General features: G+C 40.0%; 1 protein-coding gene across 5 annotated transcripts in view; it reads right to left on the bottom strand.

The window, feature by feature from the left end:
* Window positions 1-8,778: 8,778 nt before the first annotated feature.
* The window catches only part of LOC133617939 (voltage-gated inwardly rectifying potassium channel KCNH7-like), a 129,813-nt gene continuing 117,371 nt past the window's right edge, over window positions 8,779-21,220 (bottom strand). For all 5 annotated transcript variants that reach the window (XM_061978336.1, XM_061978342.1, XM_061978350.1 and 2 more), the window contains one exon: window positions 8,779-13,946. In XM_061978336.1, the coding sequence (XP_061834320.1) occupies window positions 13,760-13,946 (187 nt within the window). In that variant the 3' untranslated portion in view covers window positions 8,779-13,759. The remainder of the gene's footprint in view (window positions 13,947-21,220) is intronic.

Below are 21,220 nucleotides of genomic sequence, written 5' to 3'. Positions count from 1 at the left end.
CCTTGAACCCCCTGAACCAGATCTATCAGGTCAGAGTCATCCAGAAGGCAAAGGCCATTCTGGTCAACCCTCAGCACCCTCTCTTCTCAGAGTTTAGACTCTTGCCCTCAGGATGCAGGTACGCCCCTACTAATAGAAAGGCCAAAAACAACAGATACATAAGATCCTTTGTTCCCTCAGCTGTTGCCTTTATAAATGAGCTTCTTATACAAGCTTAGCTGCTATGCAGTCACTTTAGTGGGAAGTGACCTGTGATGATTAGTTTTTATTGTTTCTAGTTTTTAACTCAATGCCTTCATGATGGTTTGTATGTTGTATGTATTTTATGTATTTGTACCTTGTTTTACTGTTGTACCTCGTTTTTACTGTTATACCTTGTTTTGTTTTTTACTGTTGTACCTCATTTTACTGTTGTACCTTGTTTTTAATGACTACTGCTGCAAACCAAATTGCCCCTCGGGGACAATAAAGATTTTCTAAGTCTAAGTCCTTTCTACCATAATTGTTCTCAAAGAATTTCATAACTGACACTAAAGGTGTACACGCACACAATTGATACAGGAATCTACTTGAATAGATAGATCACTGATGTCCAGGAAGAGGTTGACTCACATGACTTCCGTGCAGGAACCGAAGTCTTACAGTATCTCTGCTGAGCTATCATAAATACCATGAGATGATATCACGCTGATATCATAAAACACTGAACCAATTTTAGCCATGAGAATGAAATGATTTCAAGTCAAATGATGGTGGATGATAGTTTTGATTGTTTTTGTAAAAGACTGGAAGTTCATGTCAGATTTGTGTGATGTTACAAATACTGTAATCGCATGTCTGACTTTTGGTATGATCAGGGTTTTGTATGCCATCTTGGTTATCGTACAGTCAAACATTGTGTGTTACAAATGCCCAAACAAAGAATCCACATGTTGGTGAATTATTGAGTATGACTGCAAAATAATCCACCACAGGGTCAAAAAAGGTTGTGAGTATCAATCAGCACTTTGATAAAGGTGAGAAACACTTTTGAATTCAAGAAAGAACTTGTCGCAAAAGGTGTGGCTCCCCCTTCCTTAATCACTACTGGTTATTCTTGGCAATTAGAAGTGATGTTAAATGTTTATCCATTTCATTCAATTATACAAACTCCGTTTCCATATGAGTTGGGAAATTGTGGTAGATGTAAATATAAACGGAATACAATGATTTGCAAATCCTTTTCAACCCATATTCAATTGAATGCACTACAAAGACAAGATATTTGATGTTCAAACTCATAAACTTTATTTTTTTTTTTGCAAATAATAATTAACTTAGAATTTCATGGCTGCAACACGTGCCAAAGTAGTTGGGAAAGGGCATGTTCACCACTGTGTTACATGGCCTTTTCTTTTAACAACACTCAATAAACGATTGGGAACTGAGGAAACTAATTGTTGAAGCTTTGAAAGTGGAATTCTTTCCCATTCTTGTTTTATGTAGAGCTTCAGTCGTTCAACAGTCCGGGGTCTCCGCTGTCGTATTTTACGCTTCATAATGCGCCACACATTTTCAATGGGAGACAGGTCTGGACTGCAGGCGGACCAGGAAAGTACCCGCACTCTTTTTTTACGAAGCCACGCTGTTGTAACACGTGCTGAATGTGGCTTGGCATTGTCTTGCTGAAATAAGCAAGACAATGCCAATAAGACGGCGCTTAGATGGCAGCATATGTTGTTCCAAAACCTGTATGTACCTTTCAGCATTAATGGTGCCTTCACAGATGTTTAAGTTACCCATGTCTTGGGCACTAATGCACCCCCATACCATCACAGATGCTGGCTTTTCAACTGTGCGTCGATAACAGTCTGGATGGTTCGCTTCCCCTTTGGTCCGGATGACACGATGTCAAATATTTCCAAAAACAATTTGAAATGTGGACTCGTCAGACCACAGAACACTTTTCCACTTTGTATCAGTCCATCTTAGATGATCTCGAGCCCAGAGAAGCCGGCGGCGTTTCTGGATGTTGTTGATAAATGGCTTTCGCTTTGCATAGTAGAGCTTTAACTTGCACTTACAGATGTAGCGACAAACTGTATTTAGTGACAGTGGTTTTCTGAAGTGTTCCTGAGCCCATGTGGTGATATCCTTTAGAGGCTGATGTCGGTTTTTGATACAGTGCCGTCTGAGAGATCGAAAGTCACGGTCATTCAATGTTGGTTTCCGGCCATGCCGCTTACGTGGAGTGATTTCTCCAGATTCTCTGAACCTTTTGATAATATTATGGACCGTAGATGTTGAAATCCCTACATTTCTTGCAATTGCACTTTGAGAAATGTTGTTCTTAAACTGTTTGACTATTTGCTCACGCAGTTGTGGACAAAGGGGTGTACCTCGCCCCATCCTTTCTTGTGAAAGACTGAGCATTTTTTGGGAAGCTGTTTCTATACCCAATCATGGCACCCACCTGTTCCTAATTAGCCTGCACACCTGTGGGATGTTCCAAATAAGTGTTTGATGAGCATTCCTCAACTTTATCAGTATTTATTGCCACCTTTCCCAACTTCTTTGTCACGTGTTGCTGGCATCAAATTCTAAAGTTAATGATTATTTGCAGTTTGAACATCAAATATGTTGTCTTTGTAGCATATTCAACTGAATATGGGTTGAAAATGATTTGCAAATCATTGTATTCCGTTTATATTTACATCTAACACAATTTCCCAACTCATGGAAACGAGGTTTGTACATCTTTCACATTGGTCGTTGCATGGGAAATTAGAATTATTCTCTATATAATGTGTGTTGTGTTAATATTTTTGGATGTTTGGAACGAGTTAATTGGATTTACAATATTTGTTACAAAAAATAATTGCTTCGGTTTTCATTTAACTTTTCGGTACTGCACTACTTTATGTTCCATATGCAGGGTTTTCACCGGTCATTAAAAAACATTAAAAGTCAGTAAATGGATTTTGCAAATATTAAGGCCTTAAATGGCATTAAAAAACATGTTATACGATGTCCAGAACCATTAAAAAAATAATACAATTAATCAAAAGATAAATGTAAATAAACTTGATAGCTTTGGTGTGTCTGTTTCTTTTCTTTGTCTCTAGCTTTCAAAATGGATGCAAGAGGTTTCACTCTGTGCATGGCTCTCAGCACCTGAGCACATTCATTTGACAGTAAAACTAAATTAACAGTGTGAAGTCTCTTTGTTTGGGTATGAGCACACACAGGATACACGGACATCGCCTTGCTAGTCGCGACTCACTCACTTCAAGATGTTTAATGTTTATTGAATTGCAATTTCTGCTGACAACGATTAAGTCCATTTTATTTCTATGTTGGTTTACTGATTTAGGGTAGTTAGAATTTTGACCTTCCAAATAAAAACTCCTATAGTAATGAAAAATGTTTATTGCGTTTAAAAGGGTTACTTGCATTGTTATTATTGTATGTTATAATTACATCAGTGTTTAATTCCGCCACCATTTAAGATTATCATTGTCAAGTGCTTACAATTTTGACCATATAGTGCATCTGGAAAATGTCCACATTGTTATGTTAAGGCCTTATTCTAAAAATTGAATTACTTAATATGTGTATTGAAAATTGGAGAGAGGATAATCTTCTCGAAGGACAATCATCTCTGCAGCAATTCCCTAATCAGGCCTGTATGGTATAGTGACCAGACGGAAGCCATTTCTTAGTAACGTGCACCTGAAGGACTCTCAGACCAAGAGAAACAACATTCTCTGGTCTGATGAGACCAAGATTGAACTCTTTGGCGTGAATGCCAGGTGTCATGTTAGGAGGAAACCAGGCCAATACCATCCCCACAGTGAAGCATGGTGGTGGCAGCATCATGCTGTGGGGATGCTTTTCACAGGGAGACTCGTTAGGATAGAGGGAAATATGAATATCTACAGAGACATCCTGTATTAAAACCAAAGCTTCCCACCCAAGCTGATGGGAGCTTGAGAGGTGCTGCAGAGAGGAATGGGCAAAACTGCCCAAAGATAGGTGTGTCATGCTTGTGGCATCAAAGCGACTTAAGGCTGTTATTGCTGCCAAAGGTACATCAAGTATTGTGCAAATGCTGTGAATACTTATGTACAAAACCCAAAACCAGTGAAGTTGGCACGTTGTGTAAATGGTAAAACAAAACGGAATACAATGATTTGCAAATCCTTTTCAAGCTATATTCAATTGAATATACTGCAAAGACAAGATACTTAACGTTCGAACAGGTAAACTTTGTTATTTTTTGCAAATATTAGCTCATTTGGAATTTGATGCCTGCAACATGTTTCAAAAAAGCTGGCACAAATGGCAAAAAAAGACTGAGAAAGTTGAGGAATGCTCATCAAACACTTATTTGGAACATCCCACAGGTGAACAGGCTAATTGGGAACAGGTGGGTGCCATGATTGGGTATAAAAGCAGCTTCCATGAAATGCTCAGTCCAGGCATGTGATTTGACCACAATGAAAAAGACTGAAACAATTTCCGGGGGTCTGGGGGATGAAGGTTGGGGGGACAAGGGGGGCGACGCCCCCCGAAGCTCATGGTTTTTCACCAATTTAACATGCTAAAATTAACAAAGACAGCACCATTTGAAGAAAATATTTTAGTGTTTAAAGACATGAAAACATCATTAATAGAACATACCTTGCTTCAAGTTGTTTCATATGTTTTTGGCGTTTCGCATGTACTTCCAAAGCCTTGAAACCTCGTGATCCATAGTCAATATTATCATGACACCACGTGCACAAAACCTTTCCGGGACGATCGATTTTCCGAATAAAATCACCGAACAAAGTCGTAACTTCCTTCTTCCCAACAGTATCAGTGATTTCCCTTTCCATCCAGTCCCATCGAAACTTATTTTTGACATGTTTATCAATTTCTTTTACTCGTAAAGCGTCCTTTCTCTCGAGAACCGACATAGTTTACATATGGAAAATGGCGGTAATAACCATTATGAATGATGACGTTATTAACGTCATCATTCATAACAGATGTCCTGATTGGTCACAAGGAACATATCGACCAATCAACTGCGGCGTAATATAAACTACGTCTCGAATCTTGATTTAAGGTTGGAGAAATCACTGCACGAAAGCGGCAAGGCCGAAAATCAACATTGTATGACCGTGACCTAGGATCCCTCAGGCGGTACTGCATCAAAAAGCGACATCGGTGTGTAAAGGATATCACCACATGGGCTCAGGGACACTTCAGAAAACCACTGTCAGTAACAACAGTTGGTCGCTACATCTGTAAGTGCAAGTTAAAACTTTCCTATGCAAAGCGAAAACCATTTCTCAACAACACCCAGAAACACTGCCCAAGATCATCTAAGATGGACTGATGCAAAGTGGAAAAGTGTTCTGTGGTCTGACGAGTCCACATTTCAAATTGTTTTTGGAAACTGTGGACGTCGTGTCCTCCGGACCAAAGAGGAAGAGGACCATCCGGATTGTTATAGGCGCAAAGTTGAAAAGCCAGCATCTGTGATGGTATGGGGGTGTATTAGTGCCCAAGACATGGGTAACTTACACATCTGTGAAGGCACCATTAATGCTGAAAGGTACATACAGGTTTTGGAGCAACATATGTTGCCATCAAAGCAACATTATCATGGACGCCCCTGCTTATTTCAGCAAGACGATGCCAAGCCACATTCTGCACGTTACAACAGAGTGGATTTGTAGTAAAAGAGTACAGGGACTATACTGGCCTGCCTGTAGTCCAGAAAATGTGTGGCGCATTATGAAGTGTCAAATACGACAACTCAGACCCCGGACTGTCAAATGGTAAAAGGTAAATGGGTTATACTTGTATAGTGCTTTTCTACCTTCAAGGTACTCAAAGCGCTTTTACATTATTTCCACATTCACACACACATTCACACACTGATGGCGGGAGCTGCCATGCAAGGCCCTAACCACGACCCATCAGGAGCAAGGGTGAAGTGTCTTGCTCAGGGACACAACGGACGTGACAAGGTTGGTAGAAGGTGGGGATCGAACCAGGAACCCTAAAGTTGCTGGTACGGCCACGCCGTCCCCACTGTTGAACAACTTAAGCTGTACATCAAGCAAGAATGGGAAATAATTCCACCTGAAAAGCTTCAAAAATGTGTCTCCTCAGTTCCCAAACGTTTTACTGAGTGTTGTTTAAAGGAAAGGCCATGTAACACAGTGGTGAACATACCCCTGTGCCAACTTTTTTGCAATGTGTTGCTGCCATCTAATTCTAAGTTATTGATTATTTACAAATTATTTGCCAAATAAATTTAAGTTTCTCAGTTTGAACATTAAATATCTTGTCTTTGCAGTCTATTCAATTAAATATAAGTTGAAAAGGATTAGCAAATTATTGCATTCTGTTTTGATTTACCATTTACACAACGTGCCAACTTCACTGGTTTTGGGTTTTGTGTATGTGATTTTATTTTTTTATTTTTAATACATTTGCTATTCATGATTTTTTTAAAGACCTTTTAACATTGTCATTATGGGGTATTGTCTGAAGAATTTTGAGGACAAAAGTGAAAGTATTCGATTTTGGAATATGGCTCTGGCATAACAAAATGTAGAAACAAATTTAAGCGCTGTGAATACTTTCCAGATGCACTGTATAATAAAAATGATTAAATTAGAAACCAAAAATCAAAAACCTTGATATGGAACATAAAGTGAAATAACATTAATTCATGTAAAATAATTAAAACAGTGACATTGTTTGAGTGTCTTATTAGCATTTTTCAAGGCTAAAACAAGTATAGCAGTGGTCCCCAACCACCGGGGCGCGGCCCAGTACCGGTCCATGGACTGATTGGTCCACGGGCCGCACAAGAAATAAAAAAAATAAAAAATAAAAATATTTTAATTTATTTTTTATTAAATCAACATAAAAAACACAATATATACGTTATATATCAATACAGTCTGCAGGGATACTCCGTAAGCACCACCCCCGGTCCATGGGACAAATTTTCAAGCGTTGACCGATCCGCAGCTACAAAAAGGTTGGGGACCACTGATGTATAGTACCATTTTCTTAGATTGTTTGCTATAAATTCATTGGCGTAATATAATAAAACGGTTGAATTGTAATCTTTGACATCCTATTTGAGCATTACAATTGTTAAGTGAATTTAAAATGAGCTTTTAATGGCAAAAAATGACACTACCATATTGGGTAATATCCTGAGATAGTCACATGACTGTCACATGACAAGCATGTTTTTATACTTACTTAGGGACTTAATGAGTTGAAGTCAAACACAAAGTTGCATACAATTTCAACTGTTGGTCAAATTCGTTCGAGTTATAAATTAGAGCACTTAGAAGATGTGACACTGCTAAGGCGTTCAAAATCCAACATAAAAAGTAATTTCTGAACGTCTCACCATTAAAATTGGGCCCGCATGACCTCATTCAAAACCATCACAATTCTTGCACTGACACAAATAATCTTAGAAATGTAGTCAAAGTCAGTTCAAACCAGCTGGCAAAGAGAGTTGACTAAATTTCAAGGCAAACGCTTGTCTTCGCATGCAATGACAATTATTTGTTGGCAATATAACTGACAAGATCTAAAACCAACATGTTTATGTTCCATTGGTGTTTTTTTTTCTATATTTTAGACACGCTTACACTGGCAATGCAGAGTAAAGTAGGCACACCATAAACCTGCTGGGTCTTCTTTGTGTACATTTGTAGCAGAAAGCAGGTCAACCTCAAACTGAGAATTGTGATATTTATCGAGCGTGAGAAGTTTCAAGTAACTTTTCTCCTGTGCACAACACGAGCACTTAGTCAGAAACACTAAGTACATCAGTGTTTCATTGCCCTCTGACAAAGTTCACCCTCACAAAGATGTAAACAGTACGTCGTTTTTATGGTAGATTTGTTCTAATGAGGGAACAAAAATATTAAGTAAAGTTTGCAAATACATTTGTATTTGATTGGGTGGAATAAATATTTGATTCCAATACAAAAGGTGATTTAGTACTTGGTGTGGAAAGTATTATTTGCAAGTAGAGTTGTTAGATATATATTTTTTTACAGTTATAGTACTTGTAGTAGTGTGCGTGTACAAACCCCGTTTCTATATGAGTTGGGAAATTGTGTTAGATGTAAATATAAACGGAATACAATGATTTGCAAATCATTTTCATCCCATATTCAGTTGAATATGCTACAAAGACAACATATTTGATGTTCAAACTGATAAACATTTTTTTTTTTTACAAATAATCATTAACTTTAGAATTTGATGCCAGCAACACGTGACAAAGAAGTTGGGAAAGGTGGCAATAAATACTGATAAAGTTGAGGAATGCTCATCAAACACTTATTTGGAACATCCCACAGGTGAACAGGCAAATTGGGAACAGGTGGGTGCCATGATTGGGTATAAAAGTAGATTCCATGAAATGCTCAGTCATTCACAAACAAGGATGGGGGGAGGGTCACCACTTTGTCAACACATGCGTGAGCAAATTGTTGAACAGTTTAAGAAAAACCTTTCTCAACCAGCTATTGCAAGGAATTTAGGGATTTCATCATCTACGGTCCGTAATATCATCAAAAGGTTCAGAGAATCTGGAGAAATCACTGTTAAAAAAAAAATTAAGTTTATGAGTTTGAACATCAAATATGTTGTCTTTGTAGTGCATTCAACTGAATATGGGTTGAAAATTATTTACAAATCATTGTATTCCGTTTGTATTTACATCTAACACAATTTCCCAACTCATATGGAAACAGGGTTTGTACTTTCTTGTAGTACTGTACATGTACTTTCTTGTATCTTTAGTAGTGTACCTGTAGTTTCTAGCACAGTAGTTGCAGTACTTGTAGTAGTAGTTCTGTACTTGTATTTGTAGCACGACTTGTCCAGGGTGTACCCCGCCTTCCGCCCGATTGTAGCTGAGATAGGCTCCAGCGCCCCCCGCGACCCCAAAGGGAATAAGCGGTAGAAAATGGATGGATGGATACTTGTAGTTTGTTGTAGTTGTGGTACTTGTTTCTTGTAGTTGTACTTGTAGTGTGTTTGAAGTTGTTCTGATGGTCGGTAAGCAGGGTTGCAAACAAGTGCATCTCTATCCTCCTTCAAAACCGCACTAAAAGAACACCTCCAGTCAACTACAACCCAAGACTAACACCCTCCCCGGATTGTAAATAATCAAATGTATATACCGTATTTTTCGGACTATAAGTCGCAGTTTTTTTCATAGTTTATGAAAGTTGCATAATGTTTTTTTCCTTCTTTATTATGCATTTTCGGCAGGTGCGACTTATACCCCGAAAAATACGGTACTTGTTCTTATGCTTTCTGAGCTCACTATGTTCACAGCTTGCTGTACATATCCTATGAAGTCAGACCTACACTGTTTCAATGTCAGATTATATAATTGTTGGTGACTGAAGTGCTGATAACAACCAAACCTAACCCCTCCGCCCCAACTCCCTCCCCATCCCGCCCCCCGGATTGTAAATAATGTCAATAATTCAATGTATATACTCTGATGATTAACTTGTGAGATGACTGTATTATGATAGTATATACTGTATCTGTGTCATGAATCAAACTTAAACAACTTAAACAAGTTGAAAAACCTATTGGGGTGTTACCATTTAGTAGTCAATTGTACGGAATATGTACTATACTGTGCAATCTACTAATACACGTTTCAATCAATCAAATGCCAGGAGGGACTTTGGTTGGAGAACAGAATGTTTGCACCTCCATGTTTGACAGTAGTGATGATGTTGTTGGATTCATATTATCATTTCTTTACAAACAGGACCAGTCCACTTGATGCCAAACAACTCTATTTTGTTGTCCTGTGACCTCAATACATTTTCCTTGTGTGACTCATTCAGGAGTTTATTGTCAAACTTGTAGTCCATTCCAGTCTTGTGCAATGGTACAATTATGTCCTTGAGGTCAGCTCTTTGGTCTTGCCCATGGTGGTGTAGAGGTTTGAATGGAAGCTAATGTTTGTGTGACAGGTGTATTTTATGCCCGTAATTAATTATTAGAAGTACTCTCTTGAAGGCAAAGGACTCATTTGTGTGTTTTAAGTTGGGTCACAATGACTGCTGCTCAACATCAAATACTTACTAATCTCAATCAAATTCAAATTGCCCCTATTGCAAGTCTCCAGTTGTATGTCGTAATATGTTTATGTGCTTTGCTATAGAGTTTTTTTTCCTGGTCTCTTAATAAACACCCCCACCTCCAGAAGTTTAGTTTGGGACTTGATTTTTTCGTCCTTCTCTTCCCCTCATCCATCCATTTCCTACCGCTTGTCCCTCTTCCCCTCATGTTTACTATTTTCCAAACCTTTTACGCCGCGCCGCCATAGCTGCTCCTGTCCTGTCACCCTGTGTAATGTACGTCTGCTTTTCAACGGGTATGTGCTGAAAATGCAATTTCGTTGTACTTTTGAAGTGCAATGACAAAAAAAGTGCTATCCAATCCCATGTGAAGTGTAAATTATATTTATATAGCGATTTTCTCTTGTGACTCAAAGCGCTTTACTTAGTGAAACTCATTATCTAAGTTACATTTAAACCAGTTTGATTGGTTAGAACTGGGAACACGTGGGTGAAGTGCCTTGCCCAAGGACACAACGACTGTGACTAGGATGGCGGAAGCGGGAATCAAACCTGGAACACTCAAGTTGCTGTCATATCCTATGCCATCCTATCCTAATAACCTTAATTTCATGTTTATTTTATTTTAGGATAAATCTACCACGAGGACAATCTTTGATGTGCGCCTAAATCAGAGACTTATTCCTGGTGTGTTATTCAACGTGTTCCTGTTTTTTCTAACTTATCTTCATCTAACAAACCACTTCCCATGGTTCTTGGGTGTTTTTGTGTGTTCAAGATACCTTTCTTTTTTTGGGGGTCTAATTGTGTTTGGCTGCGCTCAGTTTACGCGATCAAACTGCTTGCGTTGTCCAAACCTCCAGCGCGGTGTAGAGCGCAGTCGCACATTCCCCGTGGAATTACAGAAAAAGGGCGTGCAATGCATTGCCGTTGTAAAGATGAAAGGGCAAAGAAGAAAATTCAAGCCTGTGGTTCCTTATGGTCAGAACGTGAGCTGTATCATGTGCTTTACAGAGATTGGCTACACGCAGACCACAGTGCGTCTGTACCTGGCTGTACAACCTCCTGAGCTGTAAGAGGAAAGGCAGTGGGATTTCTATCTTGGCTCTAACACCAAGGCCATGCAGCAAGAAGAGGGTTTCAGAATGCATTTTTCAATAGATTTCACACTGCAATCCCTGCTGGTCCTCCTCCCACCACCCCTGTCTACAAAGAGTCTACAAACGATTACTCTTGGCTGCCCCCTACTTCCATCCCCACTGACAAAGCCAGTCCTGTAACTCTTGACACCTGACCAGGTGAGACGACAACTGAGAAGTGTCAACCAAGCTAAGTCAGCAGGTCTGGACTGTGTCAACTCCTGGTTCCTGAGGACTTCTGCTGCTAGTCTGACTCAGATCCTACACTTCAACCTGAGTCTGAAGTTAGAAAAGGATACCAGCGCTATGGAAAACATCCTGCATCGTGCCGGTTCCCAAGAAACGCGCCCACTTGAACAGCAATGTGGACTGGAAGGACAACAGCAAGGCGGTATATAAGAAGAGCATGATTAGACTATTTCCTAAGGATGCTTAAGTCCTTTAATGTGCGTAGCAAACTGTTGGTGACTTTTCACCAGTCTGCGGTAGCCAGTGCTTTGTACTTTGCAGTGGTTTGCTAAAGGGAACAGCCCCAGCAAAATGGACATAAGTCGGATGGACCAACTGATTTGGAAAGCGAGTCGAACTATTGGCCCGAACAATCCTACCAAGGCCGCCTTAATGCACGGGCTTACCTGGGCTGAAGCCCAGGGGCCCCACGCAATCAGGAGCTCGACGGATTTCTCGCAAATGTGTTCACGCTCTCTCCCTCTCTCACTTGTTCTCTGTTGCATAGTTTTTACATCGCCCATGTGAAAGACCAGCGTACTACTATTGAGCTAAAATGCGGAAAGTCTCCTGGATCGCCAGCACATTACTTATAACTTAAATCGACTGGCTCCTATTACACTCGCACAGACAGGCATGCGCCCTTTGCCAAGGAGATGTATTCATGAACAAAAATGTTAATTTTTTTTTTTAACTGTTTTTGGGCGCGGGGAAAGGTTGTTGAGGCAAAATTCCCTCATCCCCAGGGCTCCTCCTTAGGTTGAGTCGTCCCTTAATCCTGCCCACCCACTCCACCAGACAATTGAGGGACAGCGGAGCTTATACTCCATCAGGCTTCTCCAGCTTCGCTCCCGCAGTAAATGCTACAAGAACTCCTTCATTCCCCACTTCATCCAGCTGTACAATCACTCTCTGTACTGTAATCATACTTACCAACCCTCCCAATTTTCCCGGGAGACTCCCGAATTTCAGTGCCCCTCCCGAAAATCTCCCGGGGCAACCATTCTCCCGAATTTCTCCCGATTTCCACCCGGACAAACATTTTGGGGACACTGCCTTTAGCGTCATCTACAACCTGTCGTCACAGTGTGCCGACCCAGTCACATAATATATGCGGTTTTAAAACACACACATGAGTGACTGCAAGGCATACTTCATCAACAGCCATACAGGTCACACTAAGGGTGGCCGTATAAACAACTTTAACACTGTTACAAATATGCGCCACACTGTGAACCCACACCAAACAAGAATGACAAACACGTTTCGGGAGAACATCCGCACCGTAACACAACATAAACACAACAGAACAAATACCCAGAATCCCTTGCAGCACTAACTCTTCCGGGACGCTACAATATACAGCCCCCGCTACCACCAACCCGCCCCCATCTCCCGAATTCGGAGGTCTCAAGGTTAGCAAGTATGTGTAATAGTGAATACTGGTTTATTACTACACTGTTTAACATTACCACACCTTTCTTCGTTTTTAGTGTATTAATACGTTGTATTTACTTATAATAACATTTTTAGTCATCCCATTGTATTGCTGCTGCTTATATACTATCACTTTTTTGTTGATGTTGTCTATTATATTTTTATTATTTCTTCCTCCTTTTTACAGTCTTTCAAAGTGTTGGTTGTCATTGTCTCTTGTAAGTAAGCTACTGTGTCAAACAATTTCCCTAAGGATCAATAAAGTTTGTCCAAGTCTTTGTAAGGGTAAACTTACTACACGATCAAATACTGTGTGTAATGTATACATATTATATATATATATATATATATATATATATATATATATATATATATATATAGTAGAAGACATACATATTGGTCATCAGGAACGGCTGGAGAAAAAGAACGGAATCAAGTTTTTTTTGTTCAATTGCATATTCAGTCATCTTTAGACCCTGAGTCAAGCTTGAGAGAAAGTCTGTTGTTTTAGGAGGTTACAAAGAACTACTATACCTCCCAGGAAGCCCGGGTCAGAAGCAGATGATGATACCACGCTGCTAGGCAGTGAATTGTCGATCTGAAGACAACTTTGGCATTTGTGTAGTTCAACAGAACTAATGATGTTTCCAAGTGGGACTATCTGTTCATCATCCTGATAGTCCAGTAATCTTCTGGAAGACTCTGTGGATCAGGAATGTGAAGGTTTCTTACAATCTGACCTTTAACACACCAGGACCCAAAGAGAGAGCGACTAAAAATCATTCAACTTCAAATGATGTCAGAGGCCTCATGGCCGTGTGCTGTCTAGTCTACCAGAGCACGACTTAGGTTGAGGTCCGCCTGTGTGGCCGACGCTGGCTGCACCCTGATGGTTGGCCTCTGGTACTCGGGGCTGGAGCTAACGGTGCTGTAGGAAGGAGGACCAGCTGTGCTTTGCCTCTGGAGGATTTGGAGGATGGCTTGGATGTCTGTTGTCATCTGGGACTCCAGCCTGGAACAGCAAAGACCACAACACAACATAGCTCTTCATGATTTACGAAAGGTTTGCATGTACTAATAAAGTACTGCGGTACTAATTAATTAAAAACAATACTATACTGCCTTTGAAAAACACTGGCACTATTTATTTCACCCGCATGCTGCCGTGTGGCAGTGACATACAGAGCCGAGGCGCATGTTGAGTGTGTCAGCGCACACACACAGCTGCGCATACAAGCAGAAACAGGTTGGAAAGAAAGAATGGCAAAAAAACTGCATTTTAACTGGTTAATAAAGAGGGTGCGAGAAGCGCAATATGGAGGTATTTGGGCTTCAAAACTACCAATAAAGGTGACGCTTTAAACACTGAAACGCCGCGGAGAAACATGCCTCACCAAAGTTGACTTTAAAGTATTACAATCTTTGCTTCAAACTTAGGTGAACAAGGTCAAAGTAGATGTATTCTAGAGATGTCTGATAATATCGTCAGTCCGATATTATCGGCCGATAAATGCTTTTAAATGTAATATCGGAAATTATCGGTATCGGTTTCAAAAAGTAAAATTTAAGACTTTTTAAAACGCTGCTGTGTACACGGACGTAGGGAGATGTACAGAGTGCCATCGCTCCTGCCTTTGCGTGCCGGCCCAATCACATAATATCTACAGCTTTTCACACACACGAGTGTATGTAAGGCATACTTGGTCAACAGCCATACAGGTCACACTGAGGGTGGCCGTATAAACAACCTTAACACTGTTACAAATATGCGCCACACTGTGAACCCACACCAAACAAGAATGACAAACACATTTCGGGAGAACATCCGCACCGTAACACAACATAAACACAACAGAACAAATATCCAGAACCCCTTGCAGCACTAACTCTTCCGGGACGCTACAATATACACCCCCGGTACCACCAAACCCCACCCTTCATTGTTTTTGTAGCTGTTGTTTTGAGGCATGTTTAAAAAAAAAATAATAATAATGCACTTTGTGAAAGTCAAAGTATAGTATTTCCCATAGTTGTAGTGGGTATTAGGATTATCTCAGGGATAATTCCAAGCTGTGTCATGATCCGTGGTCCGGATCATGTTTAGTTTAGTTATGTTCTGTTAGTTTTGGACTCCCTCAGTTCCTGGTTGTGCACTTCCTTGTTTGAGTTTGTTACCATGGTTACGTATTATTTTCACCTGCCTCTGTTATTCGGGAAGCACACCTGTGCCTAATCAAGAGACACTATTTAAGCCTGCTTTTCTGTTCACTCGTGCTGGCTTCCTTGTTTGCTGTATGCAACAGTCACATTTGTTTATTCCTGTTCTTGATTCCTGATTCCTGTGCTAAGTAAGTTTTTGTTTTAGCTTCTCGTGCGAACGGCACGCTTTCCTTTTGTTTTGTTTTTGTCTGTTTGTATCCATTTACTATTTATGTTAAATAAACCAAATCCTACCTGCACGCTTTCGTCCGGAGTGTCCGTGTTGCATCGATCCCGCATAAATATGCGACCCCCACGTGGCAAGCTGCTGTTTTGAGGCATGTTAGAAAAAAATAATGCACTTTGTGACTTTAATAATAAATATGGCAGTGCCATGTTGGCATTTTTTTCCATAACTTGAGTTGATTTATTTTGGAAAATCTTGTTACATTGTTTAATGCATCCAGCGGGACATCACAACAAAATTAGGCATAATAATGTGTTAATTCCACGACTGTATATATCGGTATCGGTTGATATCGGAATCGGTAATTAATAGTTGGACAATATCGGAATATCGGATATCGGCAAAAAAGCCATTATCGGACATCTCTAATGTATTTATATAGCACATTTCTAAAACAGACTACTGCCCCAAAGTGCTGTACAGATTTAAATCCATCCATCCATTTTCTACCGCTTGTCCCTTTTTTGGGGTCGCAGGGGGTGCTGGAGCCTATCTCATAAAATCTTAAAATATGAAGAAAATCAATCAAAATAACAATAAGCACAAAAAAATCTGTATATAAAACACAGTTAAAACTAATAAAAATGTGTAAAAAAAAAACACAAGGTAAAATATTAAAAATAAAAGTCACAATAAATACAGACTATATATAAAACAGTTATTGGATATAAAGAAAACGATAAAAATGTCCTTACATATGTTCAGCTCAGCTTGTGTTCAACGCCAGCTGAAATAAGTGAGTTTTTAAAGAAGATTTGAAAGTATGGAGATATGTTGTCGCTCTGAGATTCAGAGTGTTCCAAAGTTTAAGGCCTGCAACTGCAAAAGCTTTGTCTCCTCTAGTCTGCAGTCTCCACCTTGGGCATTCTAAAAAACACTGGTCAGATGACCTTAGAACTCTGACCGGGGTGTGCAGAATAAGTAGATCAGATATAACGTATTTTCCGAAATATAAGGCGCACTTACATTTGTTTTTCCTCAAAACTCGACAGTGCGCCCTTTAACCCGGTGCGCCTAATGTACGGACTAATTTTGGTTGAGCTTACCCACCTCGAAGCTATTTTATTTGGTACATGTTGTAATGATAAGTGTGACCAGTAGATGGCAGTCAAACATAAGAGATAAGTGTAGGCTGCACTATGATGGCAATATGACTCAAGTAAAGTTAAAGTACCACTGATAGTGGTTAAAAAACACTCTCTGCATTTGACCCATCCCCTTGTTCCAACCCCTGGGAGGTGAGGGGAGCAGTGAGCAGCAGCGGTGGCCGCGCTTGGGAATCATTGATATGTGCCAAGCAGGGAGGCAATGGGTCCCATTTTTATAGTCTTTGGTATGACTCGGCTGGGGTTTGAACTCACGACCTACCGATGTCAGGGCGGACACTCTTACAAGGCCACTAAACAACACCAACATTTTATATGTTCCATTGAAAATATAAAACATTACACACGGCGCTCAAAAATCTATCAAAATGTTTTAGTACGACTTTGGTAAGCTATTAAGCCGCACCGCTTGATGTGCTTCAACATACGAGTATTATTATGGTGTGTGTATAAGGTAAGACATATCTGGCAATTTGTTTCGCAATTTTATGCAAAAGCAACTATTCTTACTTTCTGGTACCTGCTGATCTGTATTTGGGATCTGCATAAATCCTGAAAAATTGCGCGCGTCCGGCTTTGTAGTCCGTGCCGACATCGTAGTCCAGTGATTCTCAACCTTTTTTCAGTGATGTACCCCCTGTGAACATTTTTTAAATTCAAGTACCCCCTAATCAGAGCAAAGCATTGTTGGTTGAAATAAAGAGATAAAGAAGTAAAATACAGCACTATGTCATCAGTTTCTGATTTATTAAATTGTATAACAGTGCAAAATATTGCTCATTTGTTGTGGTCTTTCTTGAACTATTTGGAAAAAAAGATATAAAAATAACTAAAAACTTGTTGAAAAATAAACAAGTGATTCAATTATAAATAAAGATTTCTACACATAGAAGTAATCATCAACTTAAAGTGCCCTCTTTGGGGATTGTAATAGAGATCCATCTGGATTCATGAACTTAATTCTAAACATTTCTTCACAAAAAAAGAAATCTTTAACATCAATATTTATGGAACATCTAGCTGTCAACACTGAATATTACATTGTTGCATTGTAATGAATGGAATAGCCTACTTGATTTGATGTTCAGTTTATGAACTTACATTCATATTTTGTTGAAGTATTATTCAATAAATATATTTATAAAGGATTTTTGAATTGTTGCTATTTTTAGAATATTTTTAAAAAAATCTCACGTACCCCTCGGCATACCTTCAAGTACCCCCAGGGGTACGCGTACCCCCATTTGAGAACCACTGCCGTAGTCGATAAGCTTTTTCTTTTTCTCTATCTCTTGTTATGGGACATTCATCCTCCACTGTTGCCATTTCTAATTTAAAGTAGTGTAAAGTTCTTACTTATATCTGTCAGTAAACTTGCCATGAAAGCACTAAAACATACCTGTGTAGTGAGTTTACATAATTCACTCAAGGAACTTCAGTTATTAGAGAATTCTGGTCGAACGTTTTTTCACGGGACACATTTCCGGCGTTGTTGTTTCCAGATGAGGAGATGCTGCTCCGTTATTGATTTAAGTAAAGTCTGAATGTCATTAAAACAGTTAGCTCCATCTTTTCACAAAACGACGCATCCGGAAGCGACTGTCAGAAAGCAACTTGAAGATGATCTGTAAAACATAATCTATGCAAAATGTTGAAAGTGGATGATAAACTACAATGTAATGATACTGTTGTATGTGTAAAAATCTCCCTGCAGGAGCACCCACAGCCATCCCTGAGGATGCTGTGGCTAAAGATATTTTTAAACTGAAGCCAAACAAGGCCTGAAAACCAGTCTACGTAAGGACTGTGCTCTTCAGGTGAAAGGACTCTTTTCAAAGCTGCTTAATTTCCTTCTTGTCACAGGTGTGCCCATCCATCCATCCATCCATTTTCTCCCGCTTGTCATTTTCGGGGTCGTGGGGGGGGGGCTGGAGCCTATCTCAGCTGCTTTCGGGCGGTAGGCGGGGTACACCCTGGACAAGTCGCCACCTCATCGCATGGCCAATACAGATAGACAGACAACATTCACACTCACATTCACACACTAGGGCCAATTTAGTGTTGCCAATCAGCCTACCCCCAGGTGTATGTCTTTGGAGGTGGGAGGAAGCTGGTGTACCCAGAGGGAACCCATGCAGTAATGGGGAGAACATGCAAACAGAAAGATCCCGAGCCCAGGATCGAACCAAGGACCTACGTTTTGTGAGGCACATGCACTAACCCCTGGACCACCGTGCTGCCCCAGGTGTGCCCAAATCTTGTAAAAGTTCCATCATAAGGCCCATACCAAAAAAGCCAAGGGCAATCAAGCCAGAAGATTTTAGGCCTATTGCCATAACCCCCAACTTGTGTAAAACCATGGAGAAAGTTTTAGTTGATATTTTAACCAACAACATGGCCAGTGAACTAGACCCTCTGCAGTTTGCCTACAGGAAGGAGAGAGGTACTGATAATGCTGTGCTGACGTTGCAAGATGCTATCACAAAGCAGCTGTCAGTCGCTACAGCATATACTGTATACTTTATTTGTTGATTTTAGTGAAGCTGTTAACTCCATGAAATTACACATTCTTCTTAAGAGATTGGCAGAGTTAAATATTTAAAAGTGCCTGATGCTCTGGATCAGAGACTTTCTTCCTTGTTGCCCTTAAAGGGTTTGTGTGAACAACATTCTGACAGGAGAGCTCTTCGTCAACACTGGCTGCACACAGGGTAGTGTCCTCTCCCCTTTGCTCTTCTCTCTTCTTACAAATACATTTGCACCTAAAGATAACAGTTTTAAACTCATTGAATATGCGGACGACATAGCCTGTTAAAGAAATCCGATCCTTCTGGTGAGGCCTCCTATCTTGCCAACACTAAGGCCCCTGAAGCATGGAGAGCCAGCTAAAAATTAACCTGTCCAAAACAAAATAACTTGTTGTTCACAAAAATCAAGAAGTGACAACAGAAGCAGTTTTACTTGATGGCTAGCTTGTTGAAACTGTGAAAACATTAACATATCTTGGTGCAGTCCTTGATAGTCATCTTTGTTTTTCTGGAAACACTGGTTTTATATTTAAGAAATGTTCACAGCGACTTAGTCTTTTAAGAAGATTAAGCCGCCTTGATGTCAGTCCGAACATTTTAGAGCTTGTTCATTGTGCACACATTAAGAGTGTTTTAACATTTTATCGCTGTGCTTGGTTTGGTCACTTGACTTGTAGGTGCATATACAAACCCTGTTTCCATATGAGTTGGGAAATTGTGTTAGATGTAAATATAAACGGAATACAATGATTTGCAAATCCTTTTCAACCCATATTCAGTTGAATATGCTACAAAGACAACATATTTGATGTTCAAACTGATACAAAATTTTTTTTTTGCAAATAATCATTAACTTTAGAATTTGATGTCAGCAACACGTGACAAAGAAGTTGGGAAAGGTGGAAATAAATACTGATAAAGTTGAGGAATGCTCATCAAACACTTATTTGGAACATCCCACAGGTGTACAGGCTAATTGGGAAAAGGTGGGTGCCATGATTGGGTTTAAAAACAGTTTCATAAAAAATGCTCAGTCTTTCACAAGAAAGGATGGAGCGAGGTACACCCCTTTGTCCACAACTGCGTGAGCAAATAGTTAAACAGTTTAAGAACAACATTTCTCAAAGTGAAATTGCAAGAAATGTAGGGATTTCAACATCTACGGTCCATAATATCATCAAAAGGTGCAGAGAATCTGGAGAAATCACTCCACGTAAGCGGCATGGCCGGAAACCAACATTGAATGACCGTGACCTTCGATCCCTCAGACGGCACAGTATCAAAAACCGACATCAATCTCTAAAGGATATCACCACATGGGCTCAGGAAAACTTCAGAAAACCACTGTCACTAAATACAGTTTGTCGCTACATCTGTAAGTGCAAGTTAAAGCTCTACTATGCAAAGCGAAAGCCATTTATCAACAACATCCAGAAACGCCGCCGGCTTCTCTGGGCCCGAGATCATCTAAGATGGACTGATGCAAAGTGGAAAAGTGTTCTGTGGTCTGACGAGTCCACATTTCAAATTGTTTTTGGAAATATTCGACATCGTGTCATCCGGACCAAAGGGGAAGCGAACCATCCAGACTGTTATCGACACAAAGTTCAAAAGCCAGCATCTGTGATGGTATGGGGTGCATTAGTGCCCAAGGCATGGGTAACTTACACATCTGTGAAGGCACCATTAATGCTGAAAGGTACATACAGGTTTTGGAACAACATATGCTGCCATCTAAGCGCCGTCTTTTTCATGGACGCCCCTGCTTATTTCAGCAAGACAATGCCAAGCCACATTCAGCACGTGTTACAACAGCGTGGCTTCGTAAAAAAAGAGTGCGGGTACTTTCCTGGCCCGCCTGCAGTCCAGACCTGTCTCCCATCGAAAATATGTGGCGCATTATGAAGCGTAAAATACGACAGCGGAGACCCCGGACTGTTGCACGACTGAAGCTCTTCCTAAAACAAGAATGGGAAAGAATTCCATTTTCCAAGCTTCAACAATTAGTTTCCTCAGTTCCCAATTGTTTATTGAGTGTTGTTAAAAGAAAAGGTGATGTAACACAGTGGTGAACATGCCCTTTCCCAACTACTTTGGCACATGTTGCAGCCATGAAATTCTAAGTTAATTATTATTTGCAAAAAAAAAAAATAAAGTTTATGAGTTTGATCATTTGCAAATCATTGTATTCCGTTTATATTTACAT

The sequence above is a fragment of the Nerophis lumbriciformis genome, linkage group LG01, assembly GCF_033978685.3.
Source record: "Nerophis lumbriciformis linkage group LG01, RoL_Nlum_v2.1, whole genome shotgun sequence".
In the NCBI taxonomy this organism is placed as follows: Eukaryota; Metazoa; Chordata; class Actinopteri; order Syngnathiformes; family Syngnathidae; genus Nerophis; species Nerophis lumbriciformis.
This window is presented reverse-complemented; position numbering and strand designations above follow the sequence as displayed.